The sequence below is a fragment of the Lytechinus variegatus genome, chromosome 19 (assembly GCF_018143015.1).
Source record: "Lytechinus variegatus isolate NC3 chromosome 19, Lvar_3.0, whole genome shotgun sequence".
Classification (NCBI taxonomy): Eukaryota; Metazoa; Echinodermata; class Echinoidea; order Temnopleuroida; family Toxopneustidae; genus Lytechinus; species Lytechinus variegatus.
Window position 1 is genome coordinate 5,703,221 of NC_054758.1, and position 17,597 is coordinate 5,720,817.

Sequence of the window (17,597 nt, forward strand, 5' to 3'; positions counted from 1 at the left end):
TCGGCCTAAGCATATAACAAGCTTAATAATTGGTTGATGACAGAATATTGGGCGTGTCAGAGATAAAATAGGGGACGTACTTACAGAGATAAGACAATTTTCAGAATACCAATTTAAGAGAATTTTAGCGCGCTGTTATCTTGCTGACTTACAAGAAAAGTTAAGAGAAAAGTTAAGACAATTTTCAGAATACCACCCCTGGTATCTATTTCGCTAGGAAAATTACGCGTTTAGAGTCGAATTTGTGACGATGATATAACAAAATTAAAATGTTTTATAAAGGATGTCCTTTTTGCCTAAACACTTCGTGTTTAGAGTCCGATTTGCGCGAGGTGTAGAAGGTGGGGTCGTACTAAACTAAATAGGTAAAGCCGATGACCGAAGGACCCGTAACAATAAAACATTCCTTTACTTGTTTAGGTGTTCATTTCAGGGAATATTTGCCAAGAGTATCATGTTGTTTCCAACACTTGTTAAGGGTAGGGTTTCACACGCCAATACTTGTTAAGGGGTGCATTTTCAGAATATGGAAAATACGTGTTTAGGGTGCTTTTCGAGACCCCATGGTCGCGCATGGTATCCACTAGTGAATGGAAGTGGCCCCCCCCCCCGGGTGTTGTACACAATAACTTTTTATATCTTCGAGGTAGGATTGCCAAATTCATACAAGAGGTCCATCTCTTGAACTTTCCATGACTGGCACTGTGCTGTGTTGTACACACAATAGCTTTCTATAGCTTTGAGGTGGGATCGCCAAACTTGTAACAGAGGTCCATTTTTTGAAGGTGCAGGTCAGGTTCGAATGTGAGGTGAATTTGATTAAGGTCAAAGGTCAATGAACTTTCACACTACTTTATAATTTTATACTTTTTAAAACTAACATTTTACTTCAGAACTCAGTACTCTCTATCCCTGAACCAGATTTTGTAATTTACTTGTTTATTCTTTAAAAACTGTTGTTGTTATTTATTTAATGAGCTATAGTTCTTGGCACCATTTATAATATTCACACCACAATTCACCCCCTAAACTGCTGACAGCCTCAGAAGTCATATAGCATAGTTTTGACATGCAGTCTCTTCATGACTGCAATATGCAGGCGAGACAACGCTTGGCGTTTGCCTTGTTTTATATAAATACTACAGTGCGTATCAAAAAAAGTTTACACTTAGAAAAAATCCTGTAAAATTATATATTTGTAATATCCTGACGATTTTTCCACATTTTAGCATTGGTACAGATCCATTTAAGCAAATGACGATATAAGTGTCGAAAAATATTTCCGCTTGAGTGAGCACCACTTAGTTTTGAAAAGTTGGTGAAAAATGATTTGCGCAGAACTTTGAAATAGTTATGCGAATAAAAGTAGACCTTAATCATAAAGAACACGTGGAAATTAGCAAGTAAACTTGATATGAAGATATCTTTTACCTTTTTAAACTTGTTTCCTTGCCCAAAACACTTCGAAGAGTGCATTGCACCCCATCCCACTCCCCCACACACCAAGTCCATCGTGACGATATTTGCTTTACACTGAGCTGTGATTTACATGAAATGGCTTAGGCTTGATTTTCATTTTGTTAATCATTGCCAAGCTTGGGAAAAGTGTGGAGAAACAAGTATTAAATGAAAATGAAATGTAAACCAACTTTAAATGATAAAAACTTAGTGAAAAATGCTGGAGATGTCTGATAAAAACTTTTGTTCAGATTCAGTTATGTCCACAGATCCAGCTGGCACAAAAAGGGTAAAAGTCGTGCTTACTAAGTGTTGAAATTTCAAATTAGGGCGGCAAAATTGTTACAAAATGCTTGAATGTATCCGTTTTATTTCAATTGGCTAAAAGTGCTAGGGAAATTTATGAGAAATGCTTCACAGGGCAAGTTTGATTTCGACCTTTCCCCTTGACACAGCGTGAAAACAAGCATTTCTGCGCAAACAGATTTCTGCGAGCTTTACAAAAATGGACAGTGCTCACTCAAGTGTAACATTCTGTCAAAACTTTTACCTTCATTGGATAGATGAGACCCAAACCCATAATTATATGTGAAAAAATTACCCACATGTTGTATATTTTTTAACTCCCAGGGCTTTTTCGAAGTGTAAACTTTTTTTTGATACGCACTGTATAACAGACATATGCTGAGTACATTACATTAGAAATTGATGCATTATTATTCACCAATATATATGGTCTGTTAACCAGAAATAATGCCCTTTTAATTTAGATTTTTTGGCATCGTCATTCATATTGACATTTATCAATCTTATGCTGAATATAAATTACAAAGAAATAATCACTATTATGCGCCAAATGGCCAAATATTGACTCTTCTTTCAATTTTGGCACAAGGATATTTATTGATCAGGATGTGATAAGCATATTGATTTGGAATTTGGAGATTTTTTTGTACAGCCCTTTTTCATTTCCTTTCATTATTTTCACCTTTTGTTTTATCTTAACCCATTGCCTATTGGAACAGGATCGTTCCTGTACAAAGCCTATGAGAATTACAGAATTCATTAGTCAACGGGATAATATCCTGTAAATATGTGTTTCATATTTTGGCATTTTTCTGGCTCCTCAGCAAATGCGATCAACTGTAAACCCACAAATTTTGAATTGATTTGAACAATGAGATGTGCTCTACTTGCTCTGCATTCAAAAGTCGCCTCAAAACTATTGTTTGTTTAAAGTAACGGTTTTATGATGGAGACATTCTACATAAATTAGCTTTAATCTTCTCTCTTTCTTTGACTATTTTCCTATTAAAGGGGAATGAAACCTTTGGAACAAATAGGCTTGTGTAGAAACAGAAAAATCAAAGAATAAGAATAAAGAAAGTTTGAGAAAAATCGGACAAATAGTAAGAAAGTTATGAGCATTTGAATATTGCAATCACTAAAGCTATGGAGATCCTCACATTGGCAATGCGACAATGATGTGTGATGTCACTGATGAACAACTTTCCCTTTGGTGGACTATAAAATACCCACAAAATGTCTCTTTTTGCTTTTTCTTATGATGATACACACTCTTTATCCATGATGTATTCTTAGAAAATATGTATTACTTGCCCTCATGTAGAAAGAACACATGATTTATGGATACATGTAGATGTGATAAAAGAGGCAATTCAAGTGAAATACCTACTACAGTAATGGGGAGAGTTGTTCACAAGTGACATCACACATCTTTGTCGCATTGCCAATTTGCCATCTCCATAGCATTAGTGATCGCAATATTCAAATGCTCATAACTTTCTCATTCTTTGTCCGATTTTTCTCAAACTTTCGTTGATCTGTTTCTTTGATTTTTCTGTTTTCACACAAGCTATCTTGTTCCAATGGTTCCATTCTCCTTTAAGTGCACAGAGGCACTCATGGGCAGTGATATGCGCTATACAAGTGTAACACGCGGAAACTGATGCAGAAAGATGACACACGACACCATTCCTTGTGTTTCGGTTCGTTTAATATCGATGAGTCGTTATATACAAAATTCCACAATTTCCAAGTACATGTACAGGAACAAAAGATAAAGAAATAAAAAAAAAACCTGCAAAAACCAATGAGAATAAAACAATTAACTAGAATGATGATATATGTTTGAAAAACACACAAAATAGAAATATACACATATTTGCTTGTGACTCTTAGATAAAACATTCATCAATATGACGTCAAGTAGACTCGTAATAATAAATGATAAACATGTTGTCTATATCCATTCATTAAAACTTATTCAATATTGCCTGAATTCAACTCATCTAATCACAAATTCAGTTCCTCCATCGTTGGATAACTTTTCCAACAAATAAATGAAATACATCCATTAAGTGAAATTTACCAACCAACAATAAAAATATGCCAACAAATTAGCATTGAAATACAGTGGTTTATAAATGATAACCACTCACCCTGGCAATCTGGCCTAGAGGACCATATTATTTCCTCTCGTGATAGCCTCACCCGCTACACGAATGTCATGTCAAATACCTTTAAAAGGAAAGTAACAATTATTACACATAGTAAGCAATCGTTGTGACCCTTTACTCTGAAAACACAAAACTGAAACATTGAATTTACAATTCAATAACCAAAATCTTCAACTCTAAAGATCATTTTACTAACCGTTTTACTTTATGATTAGAACCGAACACATTTTATGTTTATTACTACATACTACAATCAAGTATACAATTACAAGTAATTAATATAAAATATCACAAAAATCATCTGAAGTGACAAAGACAGATGCACAACTAATTAATTATTCAATTCACAAAACCCCTTAGAATAAGACAAATACATGTATGCTATGCTAGCATAGATAGCACTTTAATATAACCTAACCTCTTATTCCGAACAATAGAAAATACATTGTTAACCAACTTTATAAACTATTGTTCAAAACTAACAGAATTGACAAAATAATATCTTACCTAGAATTCTGACCCGAAAATGAAGAAGCCTCTCTGCCTGCCCCATGAATGGGGTGCAGTGCAGGAGTGAATTGGAGCAAACTCCTCTCTCCCTTTTATGCAGTCATCACTCTCCATAAGCCTTGACCATAATACAAGCTCATAGCTCTGGAATGTGATGTTTTGACCCAAAGACCATTCAGCATCACTCTTACCCAGAAAGAGTGTGAATCATACTTCCTAAAAAGCATGAAGATTGTTTAACATTTCTATTTTTTTACTACTTCTTGTGCACTTCCTCTAAAGGCATCTATTACTTACAGACGAATTATTAAGAGTAATGAAAATATATGAATTTTCAATAAACAGTTCATTTTGACCTGTTACATACTCCCCTACTTAATTGAGTGACGTCCCGGCACTCACTATACCAAAATTATTACAAAAATTAAAGTCCTACTTAAAATAACACTACCTGGAGATGCTTGTTCCCAGTTACAGAACAAATCAATTTACAATTAATCATGGCACTAAATATATAAAGCCAGTAATCACCCGATACAGAATATAAAAATCTCGGCAATAACACGGTATTGGCGAACCCGCACCACTAATACGAACTTCCTGGTCTCGTGACGAGAATAAACACAGAAAACATATCTAGTGCAAAAACTCAACTGTTTCAGTTTTCAAGTACACTCCATATTATGTAATACTAGTCTCATGTTGAGGTTCCTAGCATTGAACATTCCAAGTGCTTCCTAACTGATCCTAACAGCTCCAGAGTTTATACCAACCAATTGTTTAGTTATCAACATAAACCTTCACAATCCATGTATCTCAACGAATAACAGACCTTTATAAAATTATAGCCAGTAAAATCAATCACTACAATGCCATCCTTAAACCTCCAAAAATATACCTACTTATACTTTAAGCCGATTCAAACTGTTAAAGAATTACAAGACAATAAACAAATAACAATTACTAGATGTTTCCCCAAATCTTAGCAATTTCAAATGGAACAATGGTATACCAATATAACACACTGAAAAATCTCATAACTTATGACTAATTCTCTCAACTACCACTGCGTCCTTTCCGGCCTCGAAGGTTAACAGATAAACAAAGGTAAAGAGAAAAACCTTACTGCCCCAATAGTCACTCCAGTATCCCTCTAATGCAATCCCGGTCTCAGATTGAGGTTCTCGAAATTAACATTGATACTTTATCCTGACTAAACCTAGCAGTACTCCTAGCCAAATCCCAGTTACAAATCAGAAAGATCAGCATATTACAATATGATAACCATTATAACACACAGACACATGAAAGTAAAACACTTTCATCAACACGTGGGCTCCCCTACTTTTTTTCCAAAGTAGCCCCTAAAACTATCAAATACACATTCTGGATCAAGCAATTAATTAACATTAATTCACGCCATAGCTTACATGTAATTAAACCGAATATTAATCAAGATCCAAAACAAAAATTAAAAAGTTAACAAACTTCAAGTATCAGACAAAGAAACGCCTCAACTATTCATAGTTAATCATGTTTGCCAAACCCAGAGCTTCTCTGCACATACTGTACTCCCTCCTATCAACATATAAAATACTGGTGTCTCTGGCTTCCTACACCCCAATGTGTGGTTCCCATCCAACCAGCCAAAATTACATAAGAAGGGGGGCATGGACTGTTCCAAACCACAGCATTACCATGACAACACAAAACTAATCTTCAACAGTACTCAGTATTCCCTTGACCAAAGCCATTTGGTCTGAAAACTCTTACAGGGTATCTCTTAAAATACCTTCCCACTAGTATTAGTCCCTATTAACTACACTTGTAGCCCCACATTATTTTAAACCAAACTACATTTTGGCTACAGCATTCACACTATGCACACACACAAATACATCTTAAACAGTGTTAAAGCTACGTTCATATTTACAAATCAAGATGTCCACGGATGAGCTCCTCAGATTGTCAGGGTTTGAACTTGGTTGTATCCAACGACGAACATCGATCCTGCTGACAACGCCACTTGTAACACGCGGAAACTGATGCAGAAAGATGACACACGACACCATTCCTTGTGTTTCGGTTCGTTTAATATCGATGAGTCGTTATATACAAAATTCCACAATTTCCAAGTACATGTACAGGAACAAAAGATAAAGAAATAAAAAAAAAACCTGCAAAAACCAATGAGAATAAAACAATTAACTAGAATGATGATATATGTTTGAAAAACACACAAAATAGAAATATACACATATTTGCTTGTGACTCTTAGATAAAACATTCATCAATATGACGTCAAGTAGACTCGTAATAATAAATGATAAACATGTTGTCTATATCCATTCATTAAAACTTATTCAATATTGCCTGAATTCAACTCATCTAATCACAAATTCAGTTCCTCCATCGTTGGATAACTTTTCCAACAAATAAATGAAATACATCCATTAAGTGAAATTTACCAACCAACAATAAAAATATGCCAACAAATTAGCATTGAAATACAGTGGTTTATAAATGATAACCACTCACCCTGGCAATCTGGCCTAGAGGACCATATTATTTCCTCTCGTGATAGCCTCACCCGCTACACGAATGTCATGTCAAATACCTTTAAAAGGAAAGTAACAATTATTACACATAGTAAGCAATCGTTGTGACCCTTTACTCTGAAAACACAAAACTGAAACATTGAATTTACAATTCAATAACCAAAATCTTCAACTCTAAAGATCATTTTACTAAACCGTTTTACTTTATGATTAGAACCGAACACATTTTATGTTTATTACTACATACTACAATCAAGTATACAATTACAAGTAATTAATATAAAATATCACAAAAATCATCTGAAGTGACAAAGACAGATGCACAACTAATTAATTATTCAATTCACAAAACCCCTTAGAATAAGACAAATACATGTATGCTATGCTAGCATAGATAGCACTTTAATATAACCTAACCTCTTATTCCGAACAATAGAAAATACATTGTTAACCAACTTTATAAACTATTGTTCAAAACTAACAGAATTGACAAAATAATATCTTACCTAGAATTCTGACCCGAAAATGAAGAAGCCTCTCTGCCTGCCCCATGAATGGGGTGCAGTGCAGGAGTGAATTGGAGCAAACTCCTCTCTCCCTTTTATGCAGTCATCACTCTCCATAAGCCTTGACCATAATACAAGCTCATAGCTCTGGAATGTGATGTTTTGACCCAAAGACCATTCAGCATCACTCTTACCCAGAAAGAGTGTGAATCATACTTCCTAAAAAGCATGAAGATTGTTTAACATTTCTATTTTTTTACTACTTCTTGTGCACTTCCTCTAAAGGCATCTATTACTTACAGACGAATTATTAAGAGTAATGAAAATATATGAATTTTCAATAAACAGTTCATTTTGACCTGTTACATAAGCAACTTATTAGTTCATGTGATCATTGAATTAGATTCTTATACTTAACCACAGCAATTTGCTTTCAAAAGTGATGACAATAATAAGATAAATTTATATAGCAACCACTATGTAAATACAGGGTTCCCACAGTGATGGAAAATCCTGGAGGAATTTGTGGTCATGGAAAGTCGGGGAAAAGTCGGGGAATTAGAACATTTGTGAAAAGCCAGCATTGCATTTACCTCTTGGCTATGGCAGCTTTCCAGTTTGTTGTGTCTCGCAACTCTCATACTCTGTGATCATACTCTGCTATTATAATTGGTGTTCATGATTTCCATTTTCCCCTGTTTTGTGACATCCCAAATTCTACATAACTCCCGGGATGTCACGGGAAGTCATGGAAAGCAGCAATTTAGTCATGGAACAGTCATGGAATTCTGTTTTCAAATTTCTTTGCGAACCCTGAAATATCGTCTTTTGCACTATGATACTGCTATTACTTAAATTATATTATTATTAAATCAGTCTACATGAATGCTTTGAATTTGATGGACTGAAAAGGATTAATTCATTAATAAACGTTAAAGGTAAAAGATAGTAGTTGCCACAAAAATATTGGAATTAGAAAAAAAATTCATGAGAAGGTCTTTCAAATCAAGGTTAATTGTTGCCATATGTTCATATGTCTAGATCTGGACTGGTTCATTAATGTAGAAAAAAAATTGTAGAATAAAAAAAAATGTAACATTATCTTTGTGAAATCTCAAAATCTTAGCTCAAAACAGATAATTCTGATGATCACTTACACAGAAAAAGATATGTGGGATAGTGTAATAATATTGCTTGGAAAAATACATTTGATGGAATTCCAAGCTTATTTTACCCATTTTCTTCCAGAGTCATTTAGCAGATATTTTTTTTAATTCTACAAACATTTGGATATTAATTTCTTGGATTCTGCTTGAATCACAACTTGTAGGCCTATTCTTCTATAAATCAGGAACATGCTGCCTGAGCCATTCTTATTACATTTGGAAGTTGGTTCTGCAATTTATTGATGACAAATATCAAAAGAAAACTAAAAAGAGCATGTTCAAGAAGTTAAAATGAGAGTTCAAATCACAGAACAATTGTTGTCCCTTCAAAATTAATTTCGTGGTGATAAACTAAGATTTGAAAAATGAGAGCTTTTGTAAATTAGGATTGGCAGAACGTCGGCAAAAATAGTCAAATCTATATGGCATTCCTTCACATGCCCACACATTCATAATATATCTTTTTACTTGAATCATTCATAATTGTCTGGGACTGATCTAATTTTTTCCTATTAAAACATGATAAAAGAGTACAGTAAAAAACATAATATATTGTAAACAACATTTTTGAATACAAGAATGAAAATGAAATGTGGAGGTATGGTGTAGTGTTTCTGACTATAATCTCTTGATCAGAAGGTCATGGGCTCAAATCCTACTCCAAGCATTCATCCCTCCAGCAAGAAATTTATCCATATTGTGCTTCACCCAACCAAGGTGAGGTAAATCATTTGGCAGGGACTTGTTTCTTGAAATGCAGTGCATGTTAAGCTGCTCTGCTAAAGCCAGGGTAATTATGCTACATTGATATAGAGTGATAGTGAGAGAGACAATAGAGACTATTTATAAAGCAAGTGTTGAGCGCTGTGTAAGCAAGTACTATTATCATAAACGATATTGCTCGTCTTTCAAGGGACATGAGTTCAATTCCTAGTTAGGGCGTTTTCCTCCAGCAAGGTATTTACCCATGCTGTACTGCACTCCACCCAGGTGAGGTGAAAGGGTACCCAGCAGGATTACTTCCTTGAAAAAACCAAGCGCTTTTAGCTCAGTTCGAGCTAAAGCCGGGTAATATGCACCACTGAATAGACAACTAGAAAATCGGTGCCTCCTAAACGCTTGATATTATTATTAAAGCTTTGTTGTATCATATCAAAACTAGGATTTTAAAAAAAAAATCTTTATATATCCTCACAGGGTCTATGCCTGTCCATTCTCGGCCCAACGCTTCTGAGCCTGACAGATCACCTGCACACGACGGTGCCCAAGATCTCCATGGTGTTCGCAGGACGGAGTGTCGGCTACCTCTCTGGAGCCATCCTCGGAGGCATGCTCTTCGAAGCCTTCAACCCTTTGTTCCTTCTTGCCATTGTCCTCCTCCTGTGCGGTATAGGGATCACGGTTGCCCCGTTCGCAGCAACGGTCCTTGCGCTGGGAGTGTGTATAAGTAGTGTTGGTATCAGCATGGGTGTCTTGGATACAGGTGAGCATGTCCAATCAATCGCGATTATGAAAAGCCACCAACGTCAGAATTCTTTGTTCAGGAAATTTCCACTTTGTCCCTTTTGGAATGAGGAGGAGCAAACTGATTTGATAAGACTAACACGTTCAGGTTTTTGATGTAGCTGGCTTTCCATAGTCATGACTGATTGGATCAGTGAAAAAAAAACTGGTGTCCAAACCCACTTTGTGCTTCTAGAAGGCCCCGTTGACAACAGATAAACTTTTCACATAATACTCAATGGCCCGTACTCTGAAGTCAGTTTTAATTTAGGCAACAGTCTAACTCTTTGTGTTACCATGCCATTTTATCCAGTCCTCCAGGTTTTGCTCATCTTAGATTTAGATTTTGTCTGGGCAGTGTCCAATTAGTGCAAAATATTCAGATTAAATCACTGTCGTGTTCAATATTTGATACACCAGTGCTTTGTTTTATAGTATTACCTACAAAATTGGGAAACCTTAAGGACATACTGTTACTTGTGAATAATAATGACATTGGCCGTATTCTGAAGTCAGGTTTAACTTAGACCATGGTCTAACTCTGTCCTAAAATTATGGGAAGCCAAAAGTCTCAAAATTTTTATTAACTTTTATGTTTCTAAAGTTTACTGTGCTCTTTTCTGATTCAGCGATGGTGAAGACGATCACTCATTCATACTTCCGAGACAATTATGAATGATTTGATAGCCAATTGAGCTGAATTAGGATATCTCTACTGTTAGTGATTTATGTAACAATTGGCTGTCCATACTTAAATTACAACTTTAAACCTGAGTTTAAATTAAACCCGACTTCAGGATACGGGCCAATGTCTTTATATGACACTACATTAATTCTCTTTCTCATTGACTGTCCAACCCCACAACATGAAAAAAATGATTCTCACATTGTCCAGTCTCCAGATTTAAGTGCACTTGCTGTGTGACCTCTTGTGGCTGCACACATCGGCCCATATTCTGAACTCGGGTCTGAATTACACCCTGGTTTAAAGTTGTGGTTTAACTATGGAGAGCCAATTGGGGGGCACAAATCCCTAACAGTACACATCCAATTTATAACCCTTCACTTCGTGGAGCGTTGTGGCCCAGTGGATTAGTCTCCGGACTTTGAAACAGAGGGTCGTGGGTTCAAATTCCAGCCATGGCGTAATTTCCATCAGGAAGAAACTGATCCACAATGTGCGGCACTCAACCCACGTGAGGTAAATGGGTACCGGTAGGAAGTAATTCCTTAAGAAGCTGTGTGCGCTCTGAACGCCTAGCTTAGCCGGGTAATATAGGAACGCCTTGAGCACCTAACAAGGTGGATATGTGCACAAGATAAATACCTATATTATTATTATATTATAATCTCATATGTCTGGGAATGATAAATGAAGTATCTTCATTATGAAAGCAAAATAGTAAACATATAAAATATACAATAAAAACACAATTGTTGGCTCCCCATGATATAAGAAAAGAGTTAGACTGTTGTCTAAGTTAAAACTGACTTCAGAATACGGGCAATTGAGTGTTAAGTGAGAAGTGTATCTGTTGTCAACAGGCCTACTGGAAACACAAAAGTGGTTTGGACACGGGCCCGTATTCTCAAGTTTAAAGTTGTGGTTTAAATATGGATAGCCAATTGTCACAACTGGGCGTTGTGGCGTGCGCCTGTGATCCAAGCTGTGGGGGAAATTACAAATTGATGCTGAGGTTCGAGCCCTGATCATGTCTTTCGGATGGTGACGTTAAAGGTCGGTCCCAGACGTATATAATCATACCTGATTGATACACGTCTGACAAAACTCAAATACACACACACTCTCACATAAATCACCATAAGTAGAGATTCAAATTCAAATTCAATTCGGTTTTATTAAACAATACTCATCAAAAAGTTCAAAGACTAACAATGTGAGTTTACATTTTAAAAACTACATAACAAAGAAATGAATAAATACATATGCAGTGACTATTAAAGAAGGAGAAAACAATATATACATTATGTTTAAAATGCAATAATAGTATAAAAAGAAATAGAATGAGCAGATACATGTAATAAGACAGATTTAATTTATATATGTAAAAACAGGTGAAAAGCAAGAATGGCAAGAGTAAGCATGCGAAAAGGTGATAATAGAGAGGGTGATAAAGCAAAAATAACGGAGTGAAGGAGAAAAAAAAGGAAGACCCACACGTAAACAATAAATTGCAGATTACAAATATAAGAATTATGTATAACAAAAGAATTATGTATAAAAAAAAAGATATCATACTTCAGCTCATTTGGCTCTCAAATCATTCATAATTGTCCAGGAAGTATAAATAGATGATTGTCTTCACCATCGATGAATCAGGAAAGAGCACACAAAGTCAAAACCTTCCTATCGATGGCACGTGTATGATGTCCATTTTTGTGCCAAAGTGCTTTTCACTGACACATACATTGTGGTGTTCCCTACTTACTACAGTTGAAATTTGATTGCATTCTCAAAACGATAAAATCAGAAATTAATTCTCAAATCAGGATTTTTTTATTTGTAATTGTTAGCATTGGTATAAAGAATATTCACACCCAAAATTAGCTTTATATGAGCTTTTTATGGTGAATTAGAGCATAAATTAATATAAATAATTCATATTCAAAAAATCGGATGATATCTGAAATATTAACCATACAAAGTTGAAGACTACATCCCACACTATTATCTAGCCAATTTTCACGGCATTCACACGATTGGTGGTCGAGAGCTCAAGGGAGGGTTGATTCAACCCCCCCCCCCCTCTCTCTCCTAGTCTGCAGGCACAGACCCTGATTGAAACTTTGATCAACAAGTGTGTCTCCACGCTAAGACTAGCACATACAAAATTTGCTGTTTCAATTTTAGGCATGAGTAGGCTGCACACACACCCTTGCCCTTAACTCAAGTGAAGGGTTTGCACAGTAGGCTACCTCCCTCCACCCGGTATTAGCTAATACCGGGGGTCTGGTTAGGGTCGAAGGGTTTCAATATATCTTTGTGGACTTGTGTATAAATCTGAGCTGTGGGGCCTACAATGCTATCAGTGTTTGCGATAGTTTTTCATGAGGAAACCCTGAAAATATACAAATAGCGAATGGGCACGAGTGCTATGGTGCGAGATTTCACATGAGGTGAAAGAAAGATGCTCTATTCAACGAGGCGTTAGCCGAGTTGAATAGAGCGTTTCTTTCTTTCACTGAATGCGAAATCTCGCACCATTGCACGAATAAGAATATTCGCTATTTGTGTTGTACAATGCCTTGGAATCTAGCGAAAATATGAAAAAACAAGAGTTTTTCCCCTCCAGTAATCTATGAAAAGGGAGCAAAAATATTGATAGCGAAAAGCAAAATCCCCAAGCGCACATGATGTTGGACAGCATTGCACATTCAGCCAGCGTGCTGTACGCGCATTGTCACCTTATTCAATGAAATGGCATTGTGACGTCACCTCCTAAAGCCCGTGCAATGGTACATTTTGGATGGTACATCTTGTGTGCAACGGTACAAATGTGTGACATTCAGCCTTCCATTTGATCGCGTACAACAAGCTAAGTAGGCGTTGTACAATGTTATTTCATACATGTAAGCATCGCTATATTGATTAAAAGTTTTATTGTTTTCCCTCCGTTGTTAAACTATGCGTACCTTGGGATGTCATGACTATAGTCATCAGTATCTTATAAATTGAGTACCCGATTAGCTCCAAAATCTCAGGTGATTCTTGTCTGACCTAAGGTTTGCAATTATTGTTACAGCATTAGCGGCAAGAGAAAACTGTTTTTGGAACCTGAATGAATTTGAACAATCCCTTTAACCATTCCTCATCTTCTTTTTGTCACCCCCAGGTGCTAATCTCGTCTGCCTTCGAATGTGGGGAAAGAAACGTTCAGGCACCATGCTACAAGCCCTCCATTTTAGCTTTGCCCTCGGTGCCTTCTTCGCCCCCCTCCTGGCGTCTCCCTTTCTGGTAGACACCTCAACCACTGGCAATATGGTGGAAACAACTTCCACTTTGGTTCCTCCAACTCTGAATGTAGCAATGACGGATGCCATCCATACCCTGGGTAATGAAAAATTCAACAGTGGCAAGCCTAATGATTTCGATGTCAAGTCTGATGATGGTAGCACCGGTGTCAAGTCTGATGATGGTAGCACCGGTGTCAAGTCTGATAATGGTAGCACCGATGTCAAGTCTGATGATGTTAGCACCGATGTCAAGTCTGATGATGGTAGCACCGATGTCAAGTCTGATGATGGTAGCACCGATGTCAAGTCTGATGATGGTAGCACCGATGTCAAGTCTGATGATGGTAGCACCGATGTCAAGTCTGACGATGTTAGCATCGATGTCAAGTCTGATGATGGTAGCACCGGTGTCAAGTCTGATGATGATAGCACCGATGTCAAGTCTGATGATGGCACCAGCAATAACAATCCTAATGATATTAAGCCTGGTACCACCAAGAACAAGCGTGATGGTCGTTCGACTGATGACAAGTCTGACGATGGTACCTCCGATGACAAGTCTGATGATGGTGGCACCGTTGTCAAGTCTAATGGTGTTAACACTGATGTCAAGTCTGATGGTAGCAGCGATGTCAATTCTGATGATGGTAGCACAGATGAAAAGTCTGATGATGGTAGCACTGATGAAAAGTCTAATGATGGTAGCACTGATGAAAAGTCTAATGATGGTAGCACTGATGAAAAGTCTGATAATGGTAGCACTGATGAAAAGTCTGATAATGGTAGCAATGATGTCAAGTCTGATAATGGTAGCACCAGTGTCAAGTCTGATGATAATAGCACCGATGTCAAGTCTGACAATGTTAGCAACGCTATCAAGTCTGATGATGGTAGCACCGATGAAAAGTCTGACGATGGTAGCACCGATGAAAAGTCTGATAATGGTAGCACCGATGAAAAGTCTGACGATGCTAGCACCGATGAAAAAACTGATAATGGTAGCACTGATGAAAAGTCTGATGATGGTAGCACTGATGAAAAGTCTGATGATGGTAGCACTGATGAAAAGTCTGATGGTAGTACAGATGAAAAGTCTGATGATGGTATTACTGATGAAAAGTCTGATGATGGTAGCACTGATGAAAAGTCTGATGATGGTAGTACTGATGAAAAATCTGATGATGGTAGTACTGATGAAAAACCTGATGATGGTAGTACCGATGAAAAGTCTGATGATGGTAGTACTGATGAAAAACCTGATGATGGTAGTACCGATGAAAAGTCTGATGATGGTAGTACTGATGAAAAGTCTGATGATGGTAGCACTGATGAAAAGTCTGACGATGGTAGCACCGATGAAAAGTCTGATGATGGTAGTTCTGATGAAAAGTCTCATGATGTTAGTACCGATGAAAAGTCTGATGATGGTAGTACCGATGAAAAGTCTGATGATGGTAGTACCGATGAAAAGTCTGATGATGGTAGTACAGATGAAAAGTCTGATGATGGTAGCACTCATGAAAAGTCTGATGATGGTAGCACTGATGAAAAGTCTGATGATGGTAGCACCGATGAAAAGTCTGATGATGGTAGTTCTGATGAAAAGTCTCATGATGTTAGTACCGATGAAAAGTCTGATGATGGTAGTACCGATGAAAAGTCTGATGATGGTAGTACCGATGAAAAGTCTGATGATGATAGTACAGATGAAAAGTCTGATGATGGTAGCACTCATGAAAAGTCTGATGATGGTAGTACAGATGAAAAGTCTGATGATGGTATTACCGATGAAAAGTCTGATGATGGTAGCACTGATGAAAAGTCTGATGATGGTAGCACCGATGTCAAGTCTGATGACGGTAGCACCGATGTCAAGTCTGATGATGGTAGCACTGATGAAAAGTCTGATGATGGTAGCACTGATGAAAAGTCTGATGGTAGCACCGATGAAAAGTCTAATAATGGTAGCACTGATGAAAAGTCTGATAATAGTTCCACCAATGAGAATGACGGCGAGTCCAAGAATGCTAACGTTATCAGTTCCAACGAATCGACATCCTCCCCACAACATCAGGTTCCAAGATTTGCAATGCCATACATCATCATAGGGGTTTTTGTTCTCATAACCTCAGTACTCTTTTTCTATTTCCTTTTCACTAAGCCCAAGAATGAACCTAAGTACGTCGCATCAGAGGATTCTGGTGCAGTTTCAGATAAGGACAACTTCCCATTTAGAACCAGAGTTCTGCTTCTCCTGTTCTGCTTCTACTTCCTTTATGTTGGTGGAGAAGTGGCATATGGAAGCTTTGTACCTATGTTTGCCAGTAAGAGTCCTCACCAATTTGGGCAAGACCGTGCTAGCCATGTTGCAGCTCTGTTCTGGGGCACCTTCACCTTTGGGCGCGGCCTAGCCATATGTCTTGCCAGTGTCATCTCGCCTCTCAAGATGGTGATTGCCGACATGGTGGGATGCGTCACCACCTCTGTCATCTTGACTCTCTTTGCAGACACAAACGAGAATGTCTTGTGGTTAGGCAGTGCCTTGTTAGGACTGTCGATGGCATCGCTCTTCCCGACGGGAATCGCCTGGCTAGAAACGTACACTCGTGTCACCGGCAACACCGCATCATTCCTCGTAGTTGGTAGCGCCCTTGGCGAGATGTGCGTGCCTGTTGTCATCGGCTACCTCTTTGAAGACAAAATTGGCCCGATGGTACTGATGTACTGGATGTTGGCGACGTCTGCATTGTCGGCCCTCATCTTCGCCTACGTGATGTGGTTGATGATGGAGAATGGGAAGGAGAAGGAGTCGCTTCCAGCCGAGAAAAGCCCCGCCTTGGATCTTCTTCACAGCGTCGAGGAGGCCTTCCCTGGTGAGGAATTCTTCAGCAATGGGACATCAAGCAGCAAGCAAATGAGTAAACCTTTAGTCCCTCCAATACTCAAGAAGAAAGACCATAAAGAGTGATGTAGGCCATTAATTACCTAGTCAGTACTGCTTCAGAATAAATTTTAATTTACCTACCCTCATCTCACTACCAGGGATGTCTCTATCATTGGTGCCTTGCAAAAAAATATTTGCAATCAAAATCAAATTTCAGTTGCAAATTTACAACTAAACTTTAACGAAAACACATTGATTTATACTCGATAATACAAGAAGCAGAATTGCAACCAAATGCACATTTGCAATGAATTGCAAGACTTATGATGGATTTGGGGACCTAAAATTGACTGGCATCCGATTACAAGTTTCTTGCGACACTTCATGAATTGTGACGAGCATCCCATACTGTGGCATCATACTAGAGGCCAAAGATGCTTCAGTCTCTGAAAGGTTAAGAATGCTCTCCCAGGCAAGCCCATGTATATTGGGTCCAATACAAACGATATGGGATAATCAGAAGCAGCAAAAAAGGTCCTCATGCATCATTTGTTTTA

The 17,597-nt window shown here is 37.6% G+C and overlaps 1 protein-coding gene and 1 long non-coding RNA gene across 4 annotated transcripts in view; one reads left to right on the forward strand and one right to left on the reverse strand.

Moving 5' to 3' along the window:
* The window catches only part of LOC121405670 (dentin sialophosphoprotein-like), a 29,711-nt gene extending 12,152 nt beyond the window's left edge, over nt 1–17,559 (forward strand). For all 3 annotated transcript variants that reach the window (XM_041596567.1, XM_041596566.1, XM_041596565.1), the window contains exons 3-4: nt 9,876–10,161; nt 14,036–17,559. In XM_041596567.1, coding sequence (XP_041452501.1) covers nt 9,876–10,161; nt 14,036–17,124 — 3,375 coding nt within the window. In that variant the 3' untranslated portion in view covers nt 17,125–17,559. The remainder of the gene's footprint in view (nt 1–9,875; nt 10,162–14,035) is intronic.
* Nucleotides 3,920–7,882, reverse strand: LOC121405672. The gene is made up of 2 exons (XR_005968678.1): nt 6,987–7,882; nt 3,920–6,625 (listed from the first exon to the last, which is right to left on the reverse strand). It is a non-coding gene; the product is annotated as an uncharacterized LOC121405672 (long non-coding RNA).
* Nucleotides 17,560–17,597: the final 38 nt, after the last annotated feature.